The sequence below is a fragment of the Coregonus lavaretus genome (genome assembly GCF_964263955.1).
Source record: "Coregonus lavaretus genome assembly, chromosome: 1".
In the NCBI taxonomy this organism is placed as follows: domain Eukaryota; kingdom Metazoa; phylum Chordata; class Actinopteri; order Salmoniformes; family Salmonidae; genus Coregonus; species Coregonus lavaretus.
Genome location: NC_139988.1, coordinates 66,701,311 through 66,722,868, shown reverse-complemented (window position 1 = coordinate 66,722,868; position 21,558 = coordinate 66,701,311). Strand labels below are relative to the sequence as shown.

The 21,558-nt window shown below is 43.9% G+C and overlaps 1 protein-coding gene across 3 annotated transcripts in view; it reads right to left on the bottom strand.

Annotated features, from left to right (window-relative positions):
• Window positions 1-710: 710 nt before the first annotated feature.
• The window catches only part of LOC311099256 (myosin phosphatase Rho interacting protein), an 83,731-nt gene continuing 62,883 nt past the window's right edge, over window positions 711-21,558 (bottom strand). For all 3 annotated transcript variants that reach the window (XM_084139951.1, XM_084139952.1, XM_084139953.1), the window contains 11 exons: window positions 20,109-20,919; window positions 19,895-20,011; window positions 14,945-18,799; window positions 13,788-13,935; window positions 13,577-13,682; window positions 9,620-9,779; window positions 5,144-5,251; window positions 4,962-5,048; window positions 4,554-4,716; window positions 4,317-4,402; window positions 711-2,102 (listed from right to left, as the gene is read on the bottom strand). In XM_084139951.1, the coding sequence (XP_083996077.1) occupies window positions 2,031-2,102; window positions 4,317-4,402; window positions 4,554-4,716; window positions 4,962-5,048; window positions 5,144-5,251; window positions 9,620-9,779; window positions 13,577-13,682; window positions 13,788-13,935; window positions 14,945-18,799; window positions 19,895-20,011; window positions 20,109-20,919 (5,713 nt within the window). In that variant the 3' untranslated portion in view covers window positions 711-2,030. The remainder of the gene's footprint in view (window positions 2,103-4,316; window positions 4,403-4,553; window positions 4,717-4,961; window positions 5,049-5,143; window positions 5,252-9,619; window positions 9,780-13,576; window positions 13,683-13,787; window positions 13,936-14,944; window positions 18,800-19,894; window positions 20,012-20,108; window positions 20,920-21,558) is intronic.

Below are 21,558 nucleotides of genomic sequence, written 5' to 3'. Positions count from 1 at the left end.
AACGTTTTGCAACAAAAACCGTTTTTCAACGAAAACAAGTTTCTATTGGACAAATTAAGGTAGGTCCATTCCCGTTTCGTTCAGTTTGCAGTTTTCTTCCGTTTGGTTCTTAAACCGTAAATGGTTTCCGTTGCAAAATGTAATGAATACACACCAGATAGATACTCTATGGCCTCATATCAACGTAGTACCTCTTCAGCTCTCTACAGAGGGAGAATCTCAATTGCAAACTCCTAGTGTCCTCTCTCCTCCTCAAAACCCATTGGATGAGAAAGCCAGAGGTCGCGCCCCTCTCCTCCAATGGGTTTTGAGGAGGCAGCGAGGAGGGGACTCGAGGAGAACAATTTAGTTTATTTCATTGCCTTCCTACATGCAGGTTTGCTCCATTCTCTGTGTGAAGAATTCAAACATGGTGGCAAAAAAGGCCTGGTCAAGAGCTTACTCCAATGGCTCTGGAACATCCAGGTGTCACTTCCTATTCAGTTTATACCTACTCCTGGACTAAAGAACATATTCAATTGTGACTGGATCATTATGCACCTCACCAGTTGAGGAACGAACCTCTTGGTTATGCAGTTATACCTCAAAGACATAATCTGTTGACCTGTGGAGAACCTTTACCCTGCAACAGTAAAAAGCATAAAACAAAAATGGCAGACATTTGGTGTCAATGGAGTCAAAATGTAATTCAAGAACAATTTCACAGAAGGTTCAGAAACGGTTAATTTATTTGATGTTTTACATTCAAACGAAAATAAAAAATATTCATATATTTTCATATGTAAGCATATGTTGCTAGTAAGCAAGGTACAGATTTAAAACGTAACACAAAAAACTTCTGTGTGGCATACAGTATATTTACAAGGCGTGCTTTGAATACTATACAGTGTTTCCATAGCTGCACAGGTTTTGTGAATGTGTTTATCCTTTAACTCAAATGAGCCAGAAAGATAAAGGGGTTTTAAAGAGAGGTCTGGGCATTGGACCAAGTGAAAGTCATGTTCAGTTAAACATTTCACCTCACAGCCTCAAAACAAAAGACCGAGAGCAGTGAAGCAAAGCAAAGCTTATGGAGGAGAGGTCTGCTCAAACTGAACAATCACTAAAACACAAAAGGAAAAATGATAGGAATTGATAAATTCACTAATTCAAATTAACAGTCATGCAAAGCACTACATTATGTCAACTTTCTGGGCTGAAAACCTCACACGAAAGCCAAAACAACCATCGGCAATTCCAGTTCCTTGTTGTAGCTGCAAAGAGAAAAGGCGTATGTTATCAGTAGCGAGTTAGGTTGGTTGCCATAACATTTGACAGTAGCCTAGCCGTGAAGTTTGGTTGCACGGTATATAGTTGGCTTTTTAAAATCAGTTTCCTCAAGTAAATCAAGTAGTCACCAGATGCCACCACAATCACTGGTAAACCATACTCTTACATATCTCTCCCAGTAGTTATTTACAACAAGTGGAACAGCCACTTATTTAAAACACATACAAAATCATATTAGAAATAGCAATTGTTGTTTGTGGTAACAAAACACTACAGCAGATATTCAACGGATTCCTATTGGGACAGATTATTATACTGAACCAAACCCTTCTGTTTTGGCATTTCAGTGGATTAAGAAACTGAGAAGGCAAAAACATAAAATGTAAAATAAGTGCTATCCCTAATAAGCCCTCTCGTAACTGCAATCCAGCCCAAAACACATTTAAATTCCCAGGAGAGTGGATATACTATCAATGTATTACATGTCTACCACGTCAAGGCCATTATTGACAGCTGCGAAGAATCGTGAAGCATATTCACAGAATTAAACAGTGTAAATGAGAAATCATAGCATATTAAAAAGCTTTCAAAGAATCAATACAGGCAAAAAACTTGAATTAAGTCAAGAGGGTGCAGTTAGTCCAGGATCAGGGTAGAGAGCGTGTGTATGTTTATCTTCCTGGCGGGGGTGTGCTCTTTGCCGTCTGATCGCCATAGTGAATTGAGTGAAGTGTGGAAAGGAAACACAGAATCCACAATATTCAGATCTTTCTGGAATCTTTCGCTTCGAACAGCTTCATGCGCTCCTGCACAGTCAGTCCCTCTTTGAGGCTCTGAGAGAAAGAAAATTAGTGTGAAAATGAAATTTAAACCAATATATTGTCTGGCTTCAAGGCCAGAACACTATTCATGTTAAGCATTATTCATATAAAGAACCACACGTGTAACTTTTCCCCTGGCAAGAGCCCAGGATTCACTGTTAGAGAATATAATCTTATTTAGGGGTGTTATGTTGGTGAATCACAGTAAAGAAACCGGTAGTAGGGTTTAAAGTTAACATCAACTTTGCTGACATGTCATCCAAATGGTGACATTCTGACAGACATTTTAAAAATGGGGACTCGATTACCACCACTCAAGGTGTGTTGGTGAAGTTTAGGGTGCTAAATGACACACATTAGTCATGCAAGTCAGACAAAACACACCAGACAAAACACAACACAAACATACAAGACAACACAAAACCATACCAGACACAACACAAAAACAACCATTATGACATGTTTATGTGCTCTACAGACAAAATAGAAACAGAAATGTTCACAGACAAAGCTATTCAACAGAACACCACAGTTAATGTAAGTTCCTTGACTGACCAGGTAAGGGAGAGAAGTTTCCTGGGCTCATTGTGGTACAAACACATGAGTTATTTCATGGACACCTCCTTTGTACTGTACTACAAACACATCCAAACCACCGCCTCCATCTCCAGCCCAAACTGCACACCCAAGCAGTGGTTTGACCAAGGGGGATCACCAAGTTGATAACATTCAAGGATTTAAAAGAAAAATGGCATTCCAGTTTATACTGGGATCATTACATATACTGGGCTACTCTAGTATTCTCCACAGCTACTGCAGGTGACTAGTAATTCCTAGTCCACACAACATACACAATTATATTTGCTGTTGCCCCAATAGCCTGGCTGTAGTAAGGTTCCTTTCCTTGTTTCCTTTCATCATGACCACTGATCTTACAGGACATGACAGGTGAATCAATATGGATGATCCTATCCAGCTCTTTCACAAACCAGTGGTGATGAGGGAGAGAAGAGGAGGTCAGAAATACATTTGAGAGTATTGGGAGCAATGTCTAATAATAATAATAATTTGGTGGGTGCTTATTTGTCCTATTTCACATGTACAAGTGTGTATTATACACGTGTGTGAATTGGAAATGTGCGTTTTGCATATCCCAACTCCCCCTGAGACACTCTCGGAGAGTGGGGTTACGACCAGGGTCAGTCATTATCAACGGCGACCCTGGAGCAATAAGGGTACAGACAGATTTTTCACCTTGGGATTCGAACTATTGATCTTTTGGTTATTAGCCCAAAGATCTAACCGCTAGAGCCATGTCCACAGATATGCTCCAATCTGCGATTGCTACATCCATTTTTGTACTATTAAATTAATGATATATAGCCATTTACTCTTGAATAATATAATTTATAATTGCTTCATGAGCTTCGTTCAACTGTCTTACCTTACCACATCAGAACCCAAATTATATGCTTTTATTAATCCAATGTTTGTAAATAATGTTATTGTAAACAAACACTATATAGCCTCAAGACATGGTTAAAACTATAATGTCGATCTCATGGATGGTCAGTCCTTGCATCCATAGCCCTGTCTATGAATTTGAAAGTGCTTACATTTCTCCAGCCCCATCCCTCAGCTTTTTACCAAAACAGTGACGGGGTAGTTGCTGTGTTATTGTTTGAACTCATTCTAGGCACTGAAGAACCCATGTTCCTGCAAGGCAGACCTTACCACTCTGAAAGACCTGCATGTCTTACCTTCTGCTGTACTAATTCAAGTGAAAGTTCATTGCACCAGGTTTATTGGGCCCTCATCGATGGAGGGGGCAGAGAGGAGAGGCAGGGGTAATAGAACGCAACATGCTGGGTGGTTGGGGTGGGACATGCTCACTCAAGGACATGCTATACCTACATCTTGGGGTAAGGGGAAGAATCGCCCCTCAAGGGGGGTGTCAGCTATCCCAGATGACCTGTTCAGTGATGGACTGATGTGGGAAGACAGGAGGACAAGCTTACCATATATAAAACATGAATGATTGATGGACTGACCCGTAAGCGCAAAACACACTAACAGCAGTAATCTATGTGCACACCTACACTCGTTCACATGTACACACTCCCACACACTCACACGATTCTAAATGTTAAACAAATATGTTGAATTACAACATTTACAACAAAACGCGGGGGAATGTCCGCATCAGGAATGTCCACATTAGCTTACCTTTGATCTAACACCTCTTATTTGCTTGGAGAGAGTCGATCGCTCCTTTTTCAGAAAATCTGGATTACTTTTCGATTTCATGATATCTGCAAAAACAAAATTAGGTGAAAAAAAGGCATGTGGACATGAATGAATCATTTTCATAGCGTTTTCCCCATCAACCTGATGCATTTCTTAGACATTGCAAGTAACTCTAAAATGCATAGGGGTCCAAGAGGGTTATGGTTTCCCACTCACCATATCCAGGGGTAGCCGACCCATCCACGTTCCTCTCCCCCAGTGCTTCCGTGGCGACCAGTAGCTTCTCCGTCAGCTTGGTGATGTCACAGTCAGCCTTGGCCTTCACGATGCTGAGCTCTGTGTAGATGTCCTTGTACTTGTCTGTGGCATATTTCTTATCCTGTTCAAAAGAGAGGATAAAAAAAAAACACTGATTTAGCCATTGACTTCAAACTTGGTGTATTTTTGGTAGCCTGGGATCCAAACTGATTTTCTACGGTTCAGTGAAACACTGAGGAATTATTTTGGATTCCAGGTTATATTGTTGGTGGACATCGAAAGGTTAGTCCTCAAAGAACAGTGTTTATAATGAATAACATGGTCTTGATAGATAGAGAGATTGAGAATATGTGTGTTTTTCCATACCCTTAATGCAGACTGAAGTTCATCCTTCAGCGAATGGATTTCCTGTTTGAGATACTGGATTTCCGACTCCTTGATACGCAATAAGACCTAAAATTGAGATGTACAGTAAATAAAGATACATATCAAAGATAGAATACCAGTGTGGCCAATGTGTGTGTGAGACAGAGTGAAGAGTAGAGTACCTCCAGTTCATAGAGGTCCTTGCCCTGGGTGAAGGGTGACATTGCCGTTTCTCCGCTGTAGCAGGAGCGCATGCGTGTGATCTCCACGGTCAGACGGTTATTCAGCTCCTATGGGTCGGTCACACAGAGGTCAGAGTTCACATTATTCAACTGGGGCATCTGGACTGTTTTAAGGCCAACAGGATCACACAGTGTGTGTGTGTGTGTGTGTGTGTGTCAGGGTTTCCATTAAGCACCAGACAACGTGACTGAGAAGATTTAAATTTACCGGACCCATCTGCATTGGGTGCATAACCCCTTAGGGCGTCCACCCACGGTCCTCAGAATGACAGAAATCACGGTAATGCATCTTAATAGAACATACAACTCATGTAATGAAGCAGCCAATAAAACGCAATTTTCAAACAATTGCCAAAATGCAATTCGCGGGAAAACACCATTCTAAACAGTGCACCTGATAGCGGTTCCATATGTGACAGAGATGAAAATCTCTGTTAGAAATGTAGAAAGAGGGAGAATCTAAAGATGCAACAACTAGGATGGGTTGCTAATATGACTAGGATTGTGCCGTTGGCTTCTGGACAACGAAAGAAAGTTGATATGAAAACCAATAGAACAGGAAAGAAATGGCATAGCGGTGGGTCCAATAGGGAAGTAAATGGAAATATATTTGCTAAAATTGACCTGTGCGTCAATCTAAGTAACATAATCAAATAATCCCCATCAAAACCAGTCAATTTAAGCTAGAGATATCTGATATCTGCATCCGCCTTTGTCGGCCTTCCACAACTGCGGTGGAAGGTGACCGAGCTACAGTGGTGTTTGTCAGACCATGAGACATCCCAAAAATCTGTCTCCTCACGAAAATGTCTGTAGCATCCGAATGGTTCGGCCTACAAACAATGTTCTCTCAAAAACAATGTGTCACTGAGCGCAAACTTGAACATTGTGAAAATTCTGTGAACTTCCGGCACGTGTTTACTGTGAACACTGAGGCTGTACCCACTTTAAGTTACAAGTAGGCTACTGTGGCTATTTGATAATAATGTAGACCTACCATAAAAAACAATGGGGGGGGGTGTAAATACCTAAGTCCACCACCACCCGTCGGATCTAAAGGTAGAGGATAACATGACTCATCAGTGGAGTTGAATGGTATAACGTTATTATGTGTAGATATGAAAGGAGAAAGTACTATTCCCGAATATGCTGTTAATAGAGTACACTAGTATAAAGTTACTAGAAGTATAATGGGTTACTAGAGATAAAGTAACATCTGAAGAGTATAAAGGTTACTAGAGATAAAGTAACGTCTGAAGAGTATAATGGTTACTAGAGATAAAGTAACATCTGAAGAGTATAATGGTTACTAGAGATAAAGTAACGTCTGAAGAGTATAAAGGTTACTAGAGATAAAGTAACGTCTGAAGTGAACGTCTGAAGAGTATAAAGGTTACTAGAGATAAAGTAACGTCTGAAGAGTATAATGGTTACTAGAGATAAAGTAACATCTGAAGAGTATAATGGTTACTAGAGATAAAGTAACGTCTGAAGAGTATAAAGGTTACTAGAGATAAAGTAACGTCTGAAGAGTATAATGGTTACTAGAGATAAAGTAACGTCTGAAGAGTATAAAGGTTACTAGAGATAAAGTAACGTCTGAAGAGTATAAAGGTTACTAGAGATAAAGTAACGTCTGAAGAGTATAATGGTTACTAGAGATAAAGTAACATCTGAAGAGTATAATGGTTACTAGAGATAAAGTAACGTCTGAAGAGTATAATGGTTACTAGAGATAAAGTAACGTCTGAAGAGTATAATGGTTACTAGAGATAAAGTAACGTCTGAAGAGTATAAAGGTTACTAGAGATAAAGTAACGTCTGAAGAGTATAATGGTTACTAGAGATAAAGTAACATCTGAAGAGTATAATGGTTACTAGAGATAAAGTAACGTCTGAAGAGTATAATGGTTACTAGAGATAAAGTAACGTCTGAAGAGTATAAAGGTTACTAGAGATAAAGTAACGTCTGAAGAGTATAAAGGTTACTAGAGATAAAGTAACGTCTGAAGAGTATAATGGTTACTAGAGATAAAGTAACATCTGAAGAGTATAATGGTTACTAGAGATAAAGTAACGTCTGAAGAGTATAATGGTTACTAGAGATAAAGTAACGTCTGAAGAGTATAATGGTTACTAGAGATTTACAATATAACAATATAAATAATAATTTACAACTTGCACACCCACACGTAGACGTACGTAAGTGGTGTAAAAAGTATTCTGAGAAATGTTCAGAGTGGTCCCTTTATGAATCATTTGATAAAGATAAGGTTAAAGCATTGTATGACTGTCTAAAGGGTCTGGGAAATAATCTCAGACAAAGATTGGCATATATCCACTTATTTTTTATTTATTTTTTTTGACGCATGAATCACGATGTGAGTCACGTGTCCAAAGGGAGAATTACCAGTCCCCCGGGGCCCTTTGGTAAATATGCAAATTATTTTCTTCACATGCCTGCCTGTGTGGTCCTCTGTAGCTCAATTGGTAGAGCATGGCGCTTGTAACGCCATGGTAGTGGGTTCGATCCCCGGGACCACCCATACGTAAAAATGTATGCACGCATGACTGTAAGTCGCTTTGGATAAAAGCGTCTGCTAAATGGCATATTATTATTATTATTATAAAAGGAAAAAATATATGTTGGTAATGGTTGACAGTTACTCCAAATGGATTGAAGTTTCCCCACCTCTAGTTTTATATGAAGAAGTGTATTGAGGTTGTGTTTGTTTGTTTGTTGTCTTGCTTCAATACAAGGGGGAAAAAATGGTTTCAACTGTGTGTTGTTATTCTCTGACATTTGTCTTAGACATTTGTATTAAGAATCTTGATAGTAGTAATAATTTGTCATACAGTGAATAATTTGTCTGGATTTCCTGAATCAGAAATGCCCTAAACTAAAACTGTTGTTCTGGTCTGTCCTCTCTCCAGGTTATGGCGAAGGTGACCACAGATAGTATCTAGATGCATGGAAGGGATAATTTGGCCGAGAACAGTGTGAACCTCTAACCGGCTGCAGTAATGGCGACAATGGCATTCACTATGGTCCTTCATTACTTCTACCTGAAACCTGAGTCCGAGCCAGCAACCTGTACACAGCATCCAGTCGAAGCTATCAACTGCCTTTTCTCTCAGGAGTGCGACATGAGTCCACGTGAAGTGAGCATGGAGAGAGATCCTGTCCTTCTCTCATGCTGCTGGTGTACTGGTAGGAAAATGGACAAGACATAATGGACTGTAAAGGACAGTGGCAGCTCAGGTGAGAGAAATCGGGACATTATCAAGGGCCATCCACTTTGAACATGAGCCATTGGGAGGACGAACTGAAACACCAGAAGAATGGTGCCGGGAGGGAGGGGGATGGTCAACCGTGCCCGTAATTAATTTAGGTTTATCCAAAATTGTTTATTTGGGGTATCAGGTTGATTGTGGAGGTCTGCACACTGCGAAATGTATAGTACTTTAGACTAGAAATGCATTGAGATACTGATCTGTCATTAACATGCCACTCGCGACAAAAGCTCCAGCTGAACTATAATTGCCAGAATCCATAAATGAAATTGTGTAATGAAGCATGTGTGTAACTGTATGAAGGGAAGGTCTTAAGCCATGGTTTTGCAAGTTGGATTGTACAACCTAAAATGAAGAGTTTGAAAGGGTCTGTGGTTTTATGCGTTGATTTTGTTTACTTACTACTTTGATTGTAGATTTGAGCTTTATGATGATTATGAATTAAATTAGATTAGCTGTGCCACTAGAGATCCTGGTTCGAGTCCAGGCTCTGTCGCCGCGACCGGGAGACCCATGGGGCGACGCACAATTGGCCCAGCGTCGTCCAGGGTAGTGGAGGGTTTGGCCGGCAGGGATGTTCTTGTCCCATCGCGTACTAGCGACTCCTGTGGCGGGTCGGTCGCCAGGTGTCCGGTGTTTTCTCCGACACATTGGTGCGGCTGGCTTCCGGGTTAAGCGGGCACTGTGTCAAGAAGCAGTGCGGCTCGGTTGGGTTGTGCTTCAGAGGCTCTCGACCTTCGCCTCTCCAATGTCCGTACGGGAGTTGCAGCGATGGGACAGGACTGTAACTACCAATTGGATACCACAAAATTGGGGACAAAAAGTAAATAAATAAAAAAGATTCACTCCTGTTAATAGAACCTTTATTATGATTAGGGTCTAATTAATTTATTTCAAATGACTGATTTCCTTATATGAACTGTAACTCAGTAATATTTTTTGAAATTGTTGCATGTTGCGTTTATATTTTTGTTCAGTGTATCGACTCGTATTTTCATCAATGAATAAAAAGCATTATTTTTCTATGGGATTTTAGTTTTTTCTCCCAGTCATTTTTGGCCTGCTAATGGAAACCGTGTTGTGTGTGTACCTGGTTGTGTGTGTACCGTGTTGTGTGTGTACCTGGTTGTGTGCGTTGAGCTCCTGGTTCTCCCTCTGACACTGTCTGAGGGCCTGTCTCTCAGCTTCTAGGGCCTGGGCCAGGTGGGCGTTCTCCAGACACTTCTGAGAGTACTGCTCTGACAACACCTCCAGCTCCCTCTGGATCGACTGCAGCTCCTCCCTGAGACACACAGTCACTTGAACATACAGTGCCTTCAGAAAGTATTCATACCCCTTTACTTATTTCACATTTTGTTGTGTTACAGCCTGATTAAAAAATGTATACAAAAATAATTATCTCCCATCTACAAACAATACCCCATAATGACAAAGTGAAAACATGGTTTTAGATATTTTCTAGCAACGGTTTTGAAAATGAAATATTGAAAATGAAATACAGAAATCTAATTTACAAAAGTATTCACACCCCTGAGTCAATACATGTTAGAATCACCTTTGGCAGTGATTACAGCTGTGAGTCTTTCTGGGTAAGTCTCTAAGAGCTTTGCACACCTGGATTGTGCAATATTTGCCCATTAATTATTTTCAAAATTCTTTAAGCTCTGTCAAGTTCGTTGTTGATCATTGCTAGACAACCATTTTCAAGTCTTGCCATCAATTATCAAGCAGATTTAAGTCAAAACTGTAACTAGGCAACTCAGGAACATTCACTGTCTTCTTGGTAAGCAACTCCGGTGTAGATTTGGCCTTGTGTTTTAGGATATTGTGCTGCTGAAAGGTGAATTCATCTCCCTATGTGTCTGGTGGAAAGCAGACTGAACCAGGTTTTCCTCTAGGATTTTGCCTGTGCTTAGCTCAATTCCGTTTCTTTTTTATCTTGAAAAACTCCAGTCCCTAACGATTACAAGCATACCCATAACATGATGCAGCCACCACTATGCATGAAAATATGGAAAGTGGTACTCAGTAATGTGTTGTATTGGATTTGCCCCAAACATAACTTTTTGTCCTGAATACTAAGTGTTAATTGCTTTGCCACATCTTTTGCAGTATTACTTTAGTGCCTTGTTGCAAACAGGATGCATGTTTTGGAATATTTTTTATTCTGTACAGGCTTCTTTCTTTTCACTCTGTCAATTAGGTTAGTATTGTGGAGTAACTACAATGTTGTTGATCCATCCTGATGCAGCCACCACCATGCTTGAAAATATGAAGAGTTGTACTCAGTTATGTGTTGTTTTGGATTCGCCCCAAACATAACGCTTTGTATTCAGGACAAAGTTAATTTATTTGCCAAATTAGTTTCAGTTTTACTGTAGTGCCTTATTGCAAACAGGATGCATGTTTTGGAATATTCTTATTCTGTACAGGCTTCTTTCTTTTCACTCTGTCATTTAGGTTAGTATTGTGGAGTAACTACAATGTTGTTGATCCATCCTCAGTTTTCTCCTAGCACAGCCATTAATATATGTAACTGTTTTAAAGTCACCATTTGCCTCATGGTGAAAACCGTGAGCGTTTTCCTTCCTCTCCGGCAACTGAGTTAGGAAGGACGCCTGTATCTTTGTAGTGACTGGGTGTATTGATACACCATCCAAAGTGCAATTAATAACTTCACCATGCTCAAAGGGATATTCAATGTCTGCTTTATTAAATGTTTACCAATTTACCAATAGGTGCCCTACTTTGCGAGGCATTGGAAAACCTCCCTGGTCTTTGTGGTTGAATCTGTCTTTGAAATTGACTGCTCGACTGAGGGACCTTACAGATAATTGTATGTGGGGTACAGAGATGAGGTAGTCATTCAAAAATCATATGAAACACTATTATTGCACAAAAAGTGAGTCCATGCAATTGTTTAGCAAATGTTTTACTCCTGAACTTATTTAGGCTTGCCATAACAATGGGGTTGAATAGGTATTGACTCAAGCCATTTCAGCTTTTCATTTTTAATACGTTTGTAATAATGTTGAAAAACATAATTCCACTTTGACATTATGGGGTATTATTGTGTGTAGACCAGTGACCAAAAAATCTATATTTAATCAATTTTAAATTCAGGCAGTAACACAACAAAAGGGCTGTGAATACTTTGAAGTCACTGTACATAAACCGTACACAAAGCATAACAACCCCCTTCCCCGAAGAGACTTCCATATGTTTTTCTACCTAGTGTATTACCAGTTGCCACTGTCACCTTGTGGCAAATGCATCAGTAAAAAGGTCTAGCGCTATACAAGTGAGTTTTGATTGATTGGCTACTTATGGACCCATATACACTAAACACCATATGAATTTGGACAGTGAAGCTAACATTTTAAATTTGTCTCTATACGCAAGCATTTTGGATTTGAGATCAAACGTTTCATATGAGTCGACAGTACAGAATGTCACCTTTTATTTTAGGGTATTTATTATACATATCTGTTTTACCGTTTATAAATGAAAGCACTATGTATATAGTCCTCCCATTTGAAGAAGTCATAAGTATTTGGACAAATTCACAGTGTATTAAAGTAGTCAAAAGTTTAGTATTTGGTCCCATATTCCTAGTACGCAATGACTACATCAAGCTTGTGACTCTACAAACTCATTGAATGCATTTGCTGTTTGTTTTGGGTTATGTGTTGCCCAGTAGGAACTGAATGGAGAATGATGACTGGAGTAATTATAACCAACAAATCAATTCTAAAAGCTTTAACAAGAGCAAGGTACAGGTAACTGCCAAAATAAAGGATGTAAGTGAGGGATTCAAAGTATATTGAAATCAGGTGCTTCCACACAAGTGTGGTTCCTGAGCTAATTAAGCAATTAAATCATCCCATCACGCTTAGGGTCATGTATAAAAATGCCCAGTTGCCCATTATTGTGGCTACCATGCCTAGAAGAGATCTTATTGACTTTGAAAGAGGGGTCTCAAAGGAGCATAAGGGGTTTAAAGGGTGTGTGCGTGTGTGTCTCAGTCACCAGATCTCAACTCAATTGAACACTTATAGGAGATTCTGGAGCGGTGCCTGAGACAGCGTTTTCCACCACCATCAACAAAACACCAAATTATGGAATTTCTTATGGAAGAATGGCATTGCATCCCTCCAATAGAGTTCCAGACACTTGTAGAATCTATGCCAAGGCGCAATTGAAGCTGTTCTGACGGCTCTGGTGGCCCAACGCCCTATTAAGATACTTTCTGTTGGTGTTTCCTTTATTTTGGCAGTTACCTGTATTTTGTTTAATTTAAAAACAGCATAAAATTTTCCAATCTCTAAGTGAGTAGATTAATATTTCTAAGAGCTAAAAATGTTTCGGAACACTTCTAATTCAATTATTAAGAAAAATAATGAATAAATAATGAATAATGATGAGTGAGAAAGGTACAGAGGTTACAACAAAACATGCTAATCTCTCACCATTACCAATAACAGGGGCGGTTAGATCTTTGTGTCTCTAACTTTCTCACTCAACATTATTCACGATTCATTCATTATTATCCATAATCATGGTAGCATCCACAATAATGTAGAAGTGTTCAGAAGCATCTTCTATTCTTAATTACAATAAAAGTGACTCAAATCACAGAAAATTATTCACCCTTCAGTTCCTATTAGGCAAAACATAAATCAGAAACACAACCAAAACATACTGCAAATGCATCCAACACGTTTGTAAAGTCACAAGCTTGATGTAGTCATTGTGTGCAAGGACTATGGGACCAAATACTAAAACAGTTGACTACTTTAATATACGATAAGTGAATTTGTCCAAAAACGTATGACTTCCTCAAATTGGGGGGACTAGATACATAAAGTGCTTTCATTTCTAAAAGGTAAAACAGATACAGTATGTATGAAAATACCCTCAAATAAAAGGTAACATTCTGTACTGTCGCCTCATAAGAAACATTTGTCCAAACACATATGGTGTCGAGTGTATCTCTATATGGAGTTCCCTATGGTCATTCAAATCTCTGCCATCGTCTGCTACGTTCCAATTGTGTTCCCAACCAAAATGGGGACTTACTGATACTGCTCGTGCAGCTCGTCGATGTCGGTGCTCAGTCCGCTGATTTGGGAGCGCTGGTTCTTCTCCATTTCCTCTCGGTGTGCGTTCTTCATAGCCTCAATAGCTGGAACACAGAAAGCTAGCGGTCAGAGTCACTACAATTGTAGGTGACAAAAATCGACCAATCTGGCAACACTAGGGATTGGCCAATGCAGGTGCTAATCTTTACCAGCGATGGTGGCGGCCGTCTCTTCGGCCAAAAGCCTCTCCCTCTCCTCCAGTAGTTTGGAGACTTCCCTCTGGTGCTGCCTCTGGAGGTCCTCGACGACCTTGTGGTGGGTCTCCTCCATGGCTGTGAAGCCTCGCTCACACGTGGCCTGGGGGAGAAGGGGTTAATATGTTGGCATTGTTAAAGCTCCCCACGGTGTTGTAGTATGTTACTAAGGCTTTAATCATTGAGTAAAGATGCTTCCTTATCCTTACCAGATTTATGATGAAATGTAGTATGTTTAAGCGATTGGCTTAATCTAACTTGGGATGGTCTGAGAGACTACAGTCCCATGTGTTATGTGCTCTGACTAGCTTTCATGGTGCATTATTGACCAGTGCAAGCAGAATTACATCTGAGAAAGTCATGCAATAATTTTTTGATCAGAAGCCAAGCAATGTTAGTATGAGGGAGTGTATTAAGGCAGCCAATGTTATCAGTGCAAAGGAGAGGACATCAAATAAGATTTACATCTGGCTTTCTATAAACATGTGTATCAACAACATTTCTGCGATTGGTTTCAGACACTAAAACAGCATATATTCATTGTTCAGAGTTGAGTATATTTCTAAACATAATGTTGCGTGTTACAGAGACTGGACATTGTTGTCTGTGTGGGGAGAATATATTATGGTTATAGAGTAACCAGGAGAAAGGTATGGTTCTGAAGCACGAGTGATTATAAAGCTGCATTTCAATAGAAGTAATTTGTTTTGTATGCTACTTCGTGGATAATATATTATGTTGTAGATTAAACTAATATTTAATAGGATAATTCCATATGAAATCATCAATCATCCTTACCACATTTGATTTCTACAAAAGTATCCATGAATGTTTGGCCATGGGAGAAATGGATGTAGTGCCATTTCTGGACCAGAGTGCCCCCCCCCCCCCAATCAGGAGATTTTTCAGTTGATTTCATATGCAATGACCCAAAGATATGGCAAATGATTCTAATAATAATAATAATAATAATAATAATAATAATAATAATAATGTTTGCAATTCCCATAGTTTGACTGATTATAACGACCATAGCAACCATTCATGCTCTACTACTGGGCTTACCACATGAAGACTACAATTTACGACGTTAAGAAAGGAAGAACAAAAACCTTTAGACTTTCAAAGTCTCTCTGGTATTTCTCTCTCAGGCTGGCCACATCTCCTTTCAGATGCTTGGTCTCCAGTTCGTCCCGCATGGTGTCCATCTGGGTCTCCAGCTCCTGGATCCTGTCCTTCAGGACCACTATGGGGTCCGTCGCCGCCCTAGCCTGACCCTCCTCCCCCTTACCCTGCTCCTCTTCCTCCATGGGCCAAGCCTGCTCAGTGGACGGGGTGACCTCCTCGGGTAGTGGAGACTGAGAGTGGCCTGACTCAGGGCTACTATCGCCCTTGCTTCCACTATCCTCTTGTTCTTGGATGGAGCGGATGGTCTCTGTGTAGTGGGCATGTAGCCTCTGGATCTCCTCCTGGTGGACCTGCTGCAGCTCTCGGATCTGCCCCTGGAATTGCTCCTCCAGTCTCCTTAGGTGGCTTTCGTGGCGCTCCTCTATGGTGTCCATGTCCACCAACAGGACTTCCAGCTTCCGCTGGCTGTCGGCCGTGGTCTCCATCAGGGCCAGCTCGGTGGAGGCCCGGCCCTGCTCCGCCTGACTCAGCTCCAGTTGGTGCCTCTGCCTCAGCTCCTCAGTCTCCCTGAGGAAGCGCTCCTCCAGGAGGGCCAGCCGCTCCTGCTGCTGGGAGAGCTGGTCCACTCGCTGGCCCATCTCCCCCCTCAGGGCCTGGTTCTCATCCTGGAGGGAGGCCACTGTACAGGTGAAGCCCTGGCGCTCCTCCTGCAGGGAGGCCTCGTAGCGCTCCCGAATGGCACCAACAGTGCAGGCGTGCTCCTGGACAAGTATGTCCATGCTCTGGCCAGCTTGCCGATACCGGACCAAGTCCCGCTCGTGGTCGGCTTTTAGCCTACAGGCTACGTAGGCCACCTGGGCCTGGATAAGTGCCTCACGCATGCAAAGGGAACCACCTGTGAGGTTGTGGATGGTTTGGTACCTTGAGTTTGCTTGGATAATATTGGCTAAGACAGGATGGCTTCCGCTCTCAATCGCTTGGGAAAATCTGTGGAGGATAGCTGCCTGTCTCTCTAGCTCAGCGGCCAAGTTGTCTCGCCCAACTTGCAGAGATTCAACAGAGTCAACGCTACAAGATGGCACGTCTCCCGCTAAGTGTCTATCCACTACTTCCTCAGCCAAATCCTGTGCCTCCTCCATTTCAATCTGCTCCATATAGGGAGCCAGTTCAGGAGGACTTACATCAGGTAAACTCTGCTCCTCACTAACGCCAAACTCATTGCTGACGTCTTGAATGACTTCTCTCAAATCAGGTCTTTTGGGAGCTTGGATAATCTCTTTCAAAGCAGATTCCCTTTGTTGTAAGCTCCCATGGGCTTGGGCCAATTCCCTTTTGAACTTTTCCTCATAAAAGCTCTTAAGACTCTGAAGAGAGTGAGATAATTCAGCTTTGACACAGGTGTTATAGATAACAGTAGCATCAGCCTCAAGGGACATACTAGCCACTGTTGACTTGACAACATCTGTGCTTTCTCCCTGCATCAATTCACAATGTGACTCCATTTTCTCCACCTCTGCCCAGAAGGCACTCTCTAACATTAGCTTACTGGTCAAGACGTCTGCATAAACAATTGCCACGCAATCGCCATCACCTCTTTTGATGGTCTCAGTCTCTCTACATATCTCGATAAGACCTTGCAAAAGGTCAGAGTCTGGATTCTGTATTAAAAAAGCCATCTTATTCAAAACCATTGCCTCTAAAGACAGTGTTTTGGCAAAGAGTCGTATCGTTTCCTCATCCGATGCTTTGCTCTTGTGAATCTCTTGGGCTTGACTTTGTGTGACCTCTGACGGGTGCTCTTTCCATGTCATCCCGTCCTGTCTAATGTACAACGTTGCACTAACTAACTCATTCTCGATCTCAGACAAAGTGTGGAGCTGCAGGTCTGTACTGCCCTGGCAACGACTACTGAGGATACCCCTGACTTTCTCCCTACTGGACTCTACACAGACTAGGGCCTTAGCGTATTGGTGCTTAGCAGCTGTAATCTGACTAACTGGGCCAGGGAGGGTACTGCTGGGCTCCTGGAGCTCTGCATCAATCCCTGCACAGGAGCCTTGTCCCTCCAGCAGATCCTCTGGCTGGTCCACCCGCTGCTCCTCAAGCTTCTGGGTGAGGTCTCTAAGCTTCTCCTCTGTGGCCAGAAGCTTGATCTCCAGGGAAGTTATGATGGAAATAAACTTCTCTGGGTCGCTGCAGTACTGGAATGTAATATCGGAAGAGTTGGTCTCCATAGACGGTTGGAAGTCTTGGCTGATCTCTTGGCTAATCTCTTTGCTTATGTCTGAGGAAGTGTTGTCTGCATTACTGGTCTCCAGGTCTTCTGATTGGATGTATTTTTGGCACTGAATGCTGGAGAACCGTATTCTCTGCCTTTTTGCTTGAGACTCATCACCATCTGAGGAGCTCTTCACCTTGGAACCCAAGTCAAAGGTCTGTGAGGAGTCTGTGTTCGTTGGCAAGGAGTTGGAGGAGGACTGGCCCCTTTCCTTGGTTATTTCCCTAGCATGGAGAGCCCCCTCCTGGGCTCGTTGGCGTTCCATCCGAAGGTCAGCATAGCCCAGCTGCAGGGCATTGAGGTGCTGCTCCAGCTCTGCAATGCGGTCCTCTGCCACCACCAGCTTGGCCTGCAGGTCTTTCTCCGCACTGCAGGCTTCGCTCTGCCCCCTCAAGCCTTGGCCCATCTGGCAGAGCAGCGCTTCCCTGGCCTGAAGCCTCTGCTCTGTCTCCTCCAGGCTGCTGCCCAGGGCGGCCATCTTGATGAGAGCCTCGTTCAGGTCCTCCTCCTTGCGCTCCACCAGCCTCTCGTACATCTCCTTGGTCTGCCGTATCTCCTCTTCCTTCTCCTGGAGCACGCGGCTGATCTTCTGGAACTCCTCCGACGCCCTCTCGTAGGAGTGCTCCAGGGTATAGTAGTCGGCCTCCTCGGTTTCCAGCCGGCTACAGAGTTTGGTCACCTCCCGGTCTGCCTCAGAGATCTGGTTGAGGAGCTCCTGGCAGCGGCAGGTCAGCCGGCCCTTCTCCTCCTCCAGCCTGCGGACGCTCTCCCTCAGCGTCTCCGCCACATCCGTTGTCTGGGCCAGCTCCACCTGCAGCCGCATCACTTCCTCCCTGACCTCGTCTCCATCCGAGGCACGCATCCCCCTCAGAAGAGCCTCCACCTGCTGCTCCGCCTCCTGCAGCCTCTCCTCCAGCTCTTCCCGCCCAGCCTCGGCCTCAGCCAGCCTCCGTGCCAGGCTCTGCCTCTCCCTCTCGTGGCTTTCCTGCAGGGAGCGCTGCTCCGCCCTCATGCGCTCCTCCTTCAGGGCCTGGCCCTGCTCGGTGGCGCTCAGCCGGCCCGTCACCTCCGCCAGCCTCTCCTGGAGCCTGTGCACCTCCCTCAGGTGGTCCCTCTGCAGGGCCTGCTGGCGCTCCAGATGCCTGAGGGCCTGGCTCCTCTCCAGAAGGCTGGCCTCTACCTCACGGAGCCTGTCCTCGCTGTCCCTTAGCTGGACCCGCAGGGTGGCGTCACTGTGCCCCCACTCCTCCTCCTGCTCCCGGGAACGTTCCTGCTCCAGCTTGAGTTCGTTTCTCATGCGGGCCACGGACTGCTCGCTGGCCAGGATCTCAGCCATGGCAGAGCTGAGCTTGGCCTGCAGGGCCTGGATGTCAGCCTCATGGCGTCCAATGGCGTCCTGGGCCTCAGTGTAGCTCCTCCTCAGGGTCTGCACCTGGTGCTGGGCCAGGTCTTGTTTGCGTCGCTGGGCCTCCAGATCATTCTGCAGGCCTTGGTTGAGCTTGTGCAGGCGTTGCCATGGCACTCTGTGTGGTGAGGAGGAGGAGGGGGGCGAGGTGCCGCTCTTTAAAAGATTGATGAGACAGTTTGATTAGTGACATCTTTTATTTACCCCCACAGTTACGGTGAACCACATCTCTGGGGCTATGAGGAAAAACCCAGGAATTGCATTCCCATCTCAATATAGATTTGATATATTTTGATATCTTTTGAAAAGCTTTGTCCCAAGCTTCCCCACTGTGCTTTTTCAGGGTGACATCAAGGGTGAAAATGGAAAATAACTAAATATAATGAAGGAAAAAAATGCTGGTGAACATAAAGTGACCGAACAAAAGACAAAACATACAACTGTGAATAGATGGTGAAACTAAAATGAGTAAAATGGTCTCTATTGCCCCTGATATTTCAACTCATAAATAATGTTGCAGGAAATAAAGTGTGACTGTGATGAGAAAACTATCAAATGTCCAATGTGCCAGTACAGTGTGGCATCATTACATGTATGAATGTGGGAACATGAACTGTAAATGAACAAGGAAATTAATGCAACCATGCATACTCCCAAACCCCAAAAAGTCATGCACAAAAACAGGCTGAGAGGACAGGATGACACGAACGACAAGAAAGAAAGAAAAAGCACAGCGCAAAGCTCCTCTAGGTTCTTACCTTCAGCATCAATCCAAACCAATCATTTCCCCCAGTAGATGTGAGACTCCGTAAAAACAGTTAGTGAAAAATCATGCTGAGAACACCACAACCATGCACATCTGTTTTTAAGACTAAGCCCCCACACCTGTTAGTAGAATTTCACGCACAAGTCATCGAAGCCACACACGCAACATCTCATCCACATCCTCACGCTATCTGTTTATATTACGATAAGTGCGAACATTGCCTTCGATTGTAAATACTGTAGCTCACGCTAAAGATGTTCAGTAATGTAATATACAAACTGTGAATACGAAACCCTGCTGTGAAAACGAGCCAGAATATCAAAACGATAAAACCCCTCCAAACATGAACTCACAGTAAAGGGCATATCATTGACAATAATTTAAAGCTACATGATTGGTCATCTCTCAAGCTATAATAACCGCCAACTAACTAAAACTAATATACAACTAATCAGAAGTGATCAGTTCCTGTTGGTGTGTGGTACCTGTAGTATGTAACCCTCCCTGGCACTGTGCTCTCTCCCCCTGGCATCTTCCAGCTGCTCCTGCAGCAGGTTGTTCTGCTCCTGCAGTCTGGCCAGCTCTTTCTGGGTCTGCCCCAGCTGCATCATACACATACATTAGAATATAGTATGGTTCCTCATTATAATGACACACAGTAGAATATTGAAGCTTTGGCCGGTGTACATAAAAGCCTACCTCTTTGTCCAGCAGGGCAGCTAGCTCCTGTGGGGGTAGTCTCTCAGTGAGGCAGGCGTCAGTGGTGCTGATGGGCACCTGCTTCTCCTCTCGGAGCGGCGTGGTCTCCACCTGATGCCACCGCTGCTCGATCTCCACCTGCACGTCGGGGGCTCTGCCGTCCCTCTCCCCGCTCCCCTCCGCACCTGGCTCAGGGTGGCCGACCTCCATCCTCCCCTGGTCCTGGGACTCCCCGGGGGTCCTCGGTTCGGCCCCCACTGCGTTTACAGTGGTGGTCATTGTGGTGGTAACTGTGCTGGGAGCGTGGGTATTCTGCTTAAAGCGCTGCTGCCTTTCTTCCCGTCGCCGCGCCCGCTCCTGCTCTGCCTCCTCCCCGGTTGCCAAGGCAGAGCCCCGGCCAAGTGGAGGGACCGAAATAGAGGAGGAAGTTGGGGGGGAGGAGGTGGAGACGGGGGAGGACGCCAGGGAAGAAGTGGAGGAGGACGAAGAGGAGGTGGAGGAGGAAGAAGCAGAGCTGAGGTCTACAGTATCTGGTGCTTTGTCCCTCTTGGGGTCCTCAGTCTGCCCGGGCTTGAATTCGGACCAGTCGTACGTTTTGGAGCGGCCTTCTCGCCTGCGCTCTCGGACCCGGCTCTTGCGTGGCTCCGAGGCAGGGACGGCGACCGGGGCAGGAGCGTGGTCTCCAGACCTCTGAGTTTGGACCACCCGGACCTCCACCCGGGGGCTCTCGGGGCTAGGACCGGGGTCAGGGCTGGGTTGGGGAGACGGATGCAGCACCACCCGCCCTCTGGCCTTCTCGTCAGGGAGGGAGCTGAGGACATGGGAGGAGTGAGAGAGGAGGAAATGAATGGAGAGGAAAAGAGAGAAAGAGGCTGGTTAGTGATGGCTTCAGACACTCAGTACTGGTGTTAAGACAATCAGCATGTTCGAGAGGAACGGGCCTGAGCAAGGATGACTGTGCAGAATCACTGACCTACAATCATCTTGCATCCCAGGTAATGACTAACGACGTGATCAATGCTGATACTCTCAAATGCGCTGAAGAAGCCCATGCAAACTCAGCTACTCACACTGCTACAGAACATTAACTATTCACTTACAACAAAACATCTGTGTGCTCGCAAAGTAAGCTTAAACAACAACAATGAGAGGAATACATTGGGACATTTTAGCACTAAAGCAGTCTGGGAGAATTGGACCAAACTGCAGTGAGTGCATGATGGGCCTCAGGTCAGATTTGGCCTTTCTCTTTCGTAAGACATGTCTGTAATCCGAGACTTGAGCCAAGCGCACTGCAGTTTCTCAACTTTAGCCGTTTGTGCAGTAGACGAGCGGGGAATGTGGTCACAGTCATCTGCACACTGCTTGGCATTCACTGAAACTGCGATGGGGAGTGCACACCTAAAAAAGTGGGCTGACGGAAAAGTCTATTTCCATCATCATGTGGTGG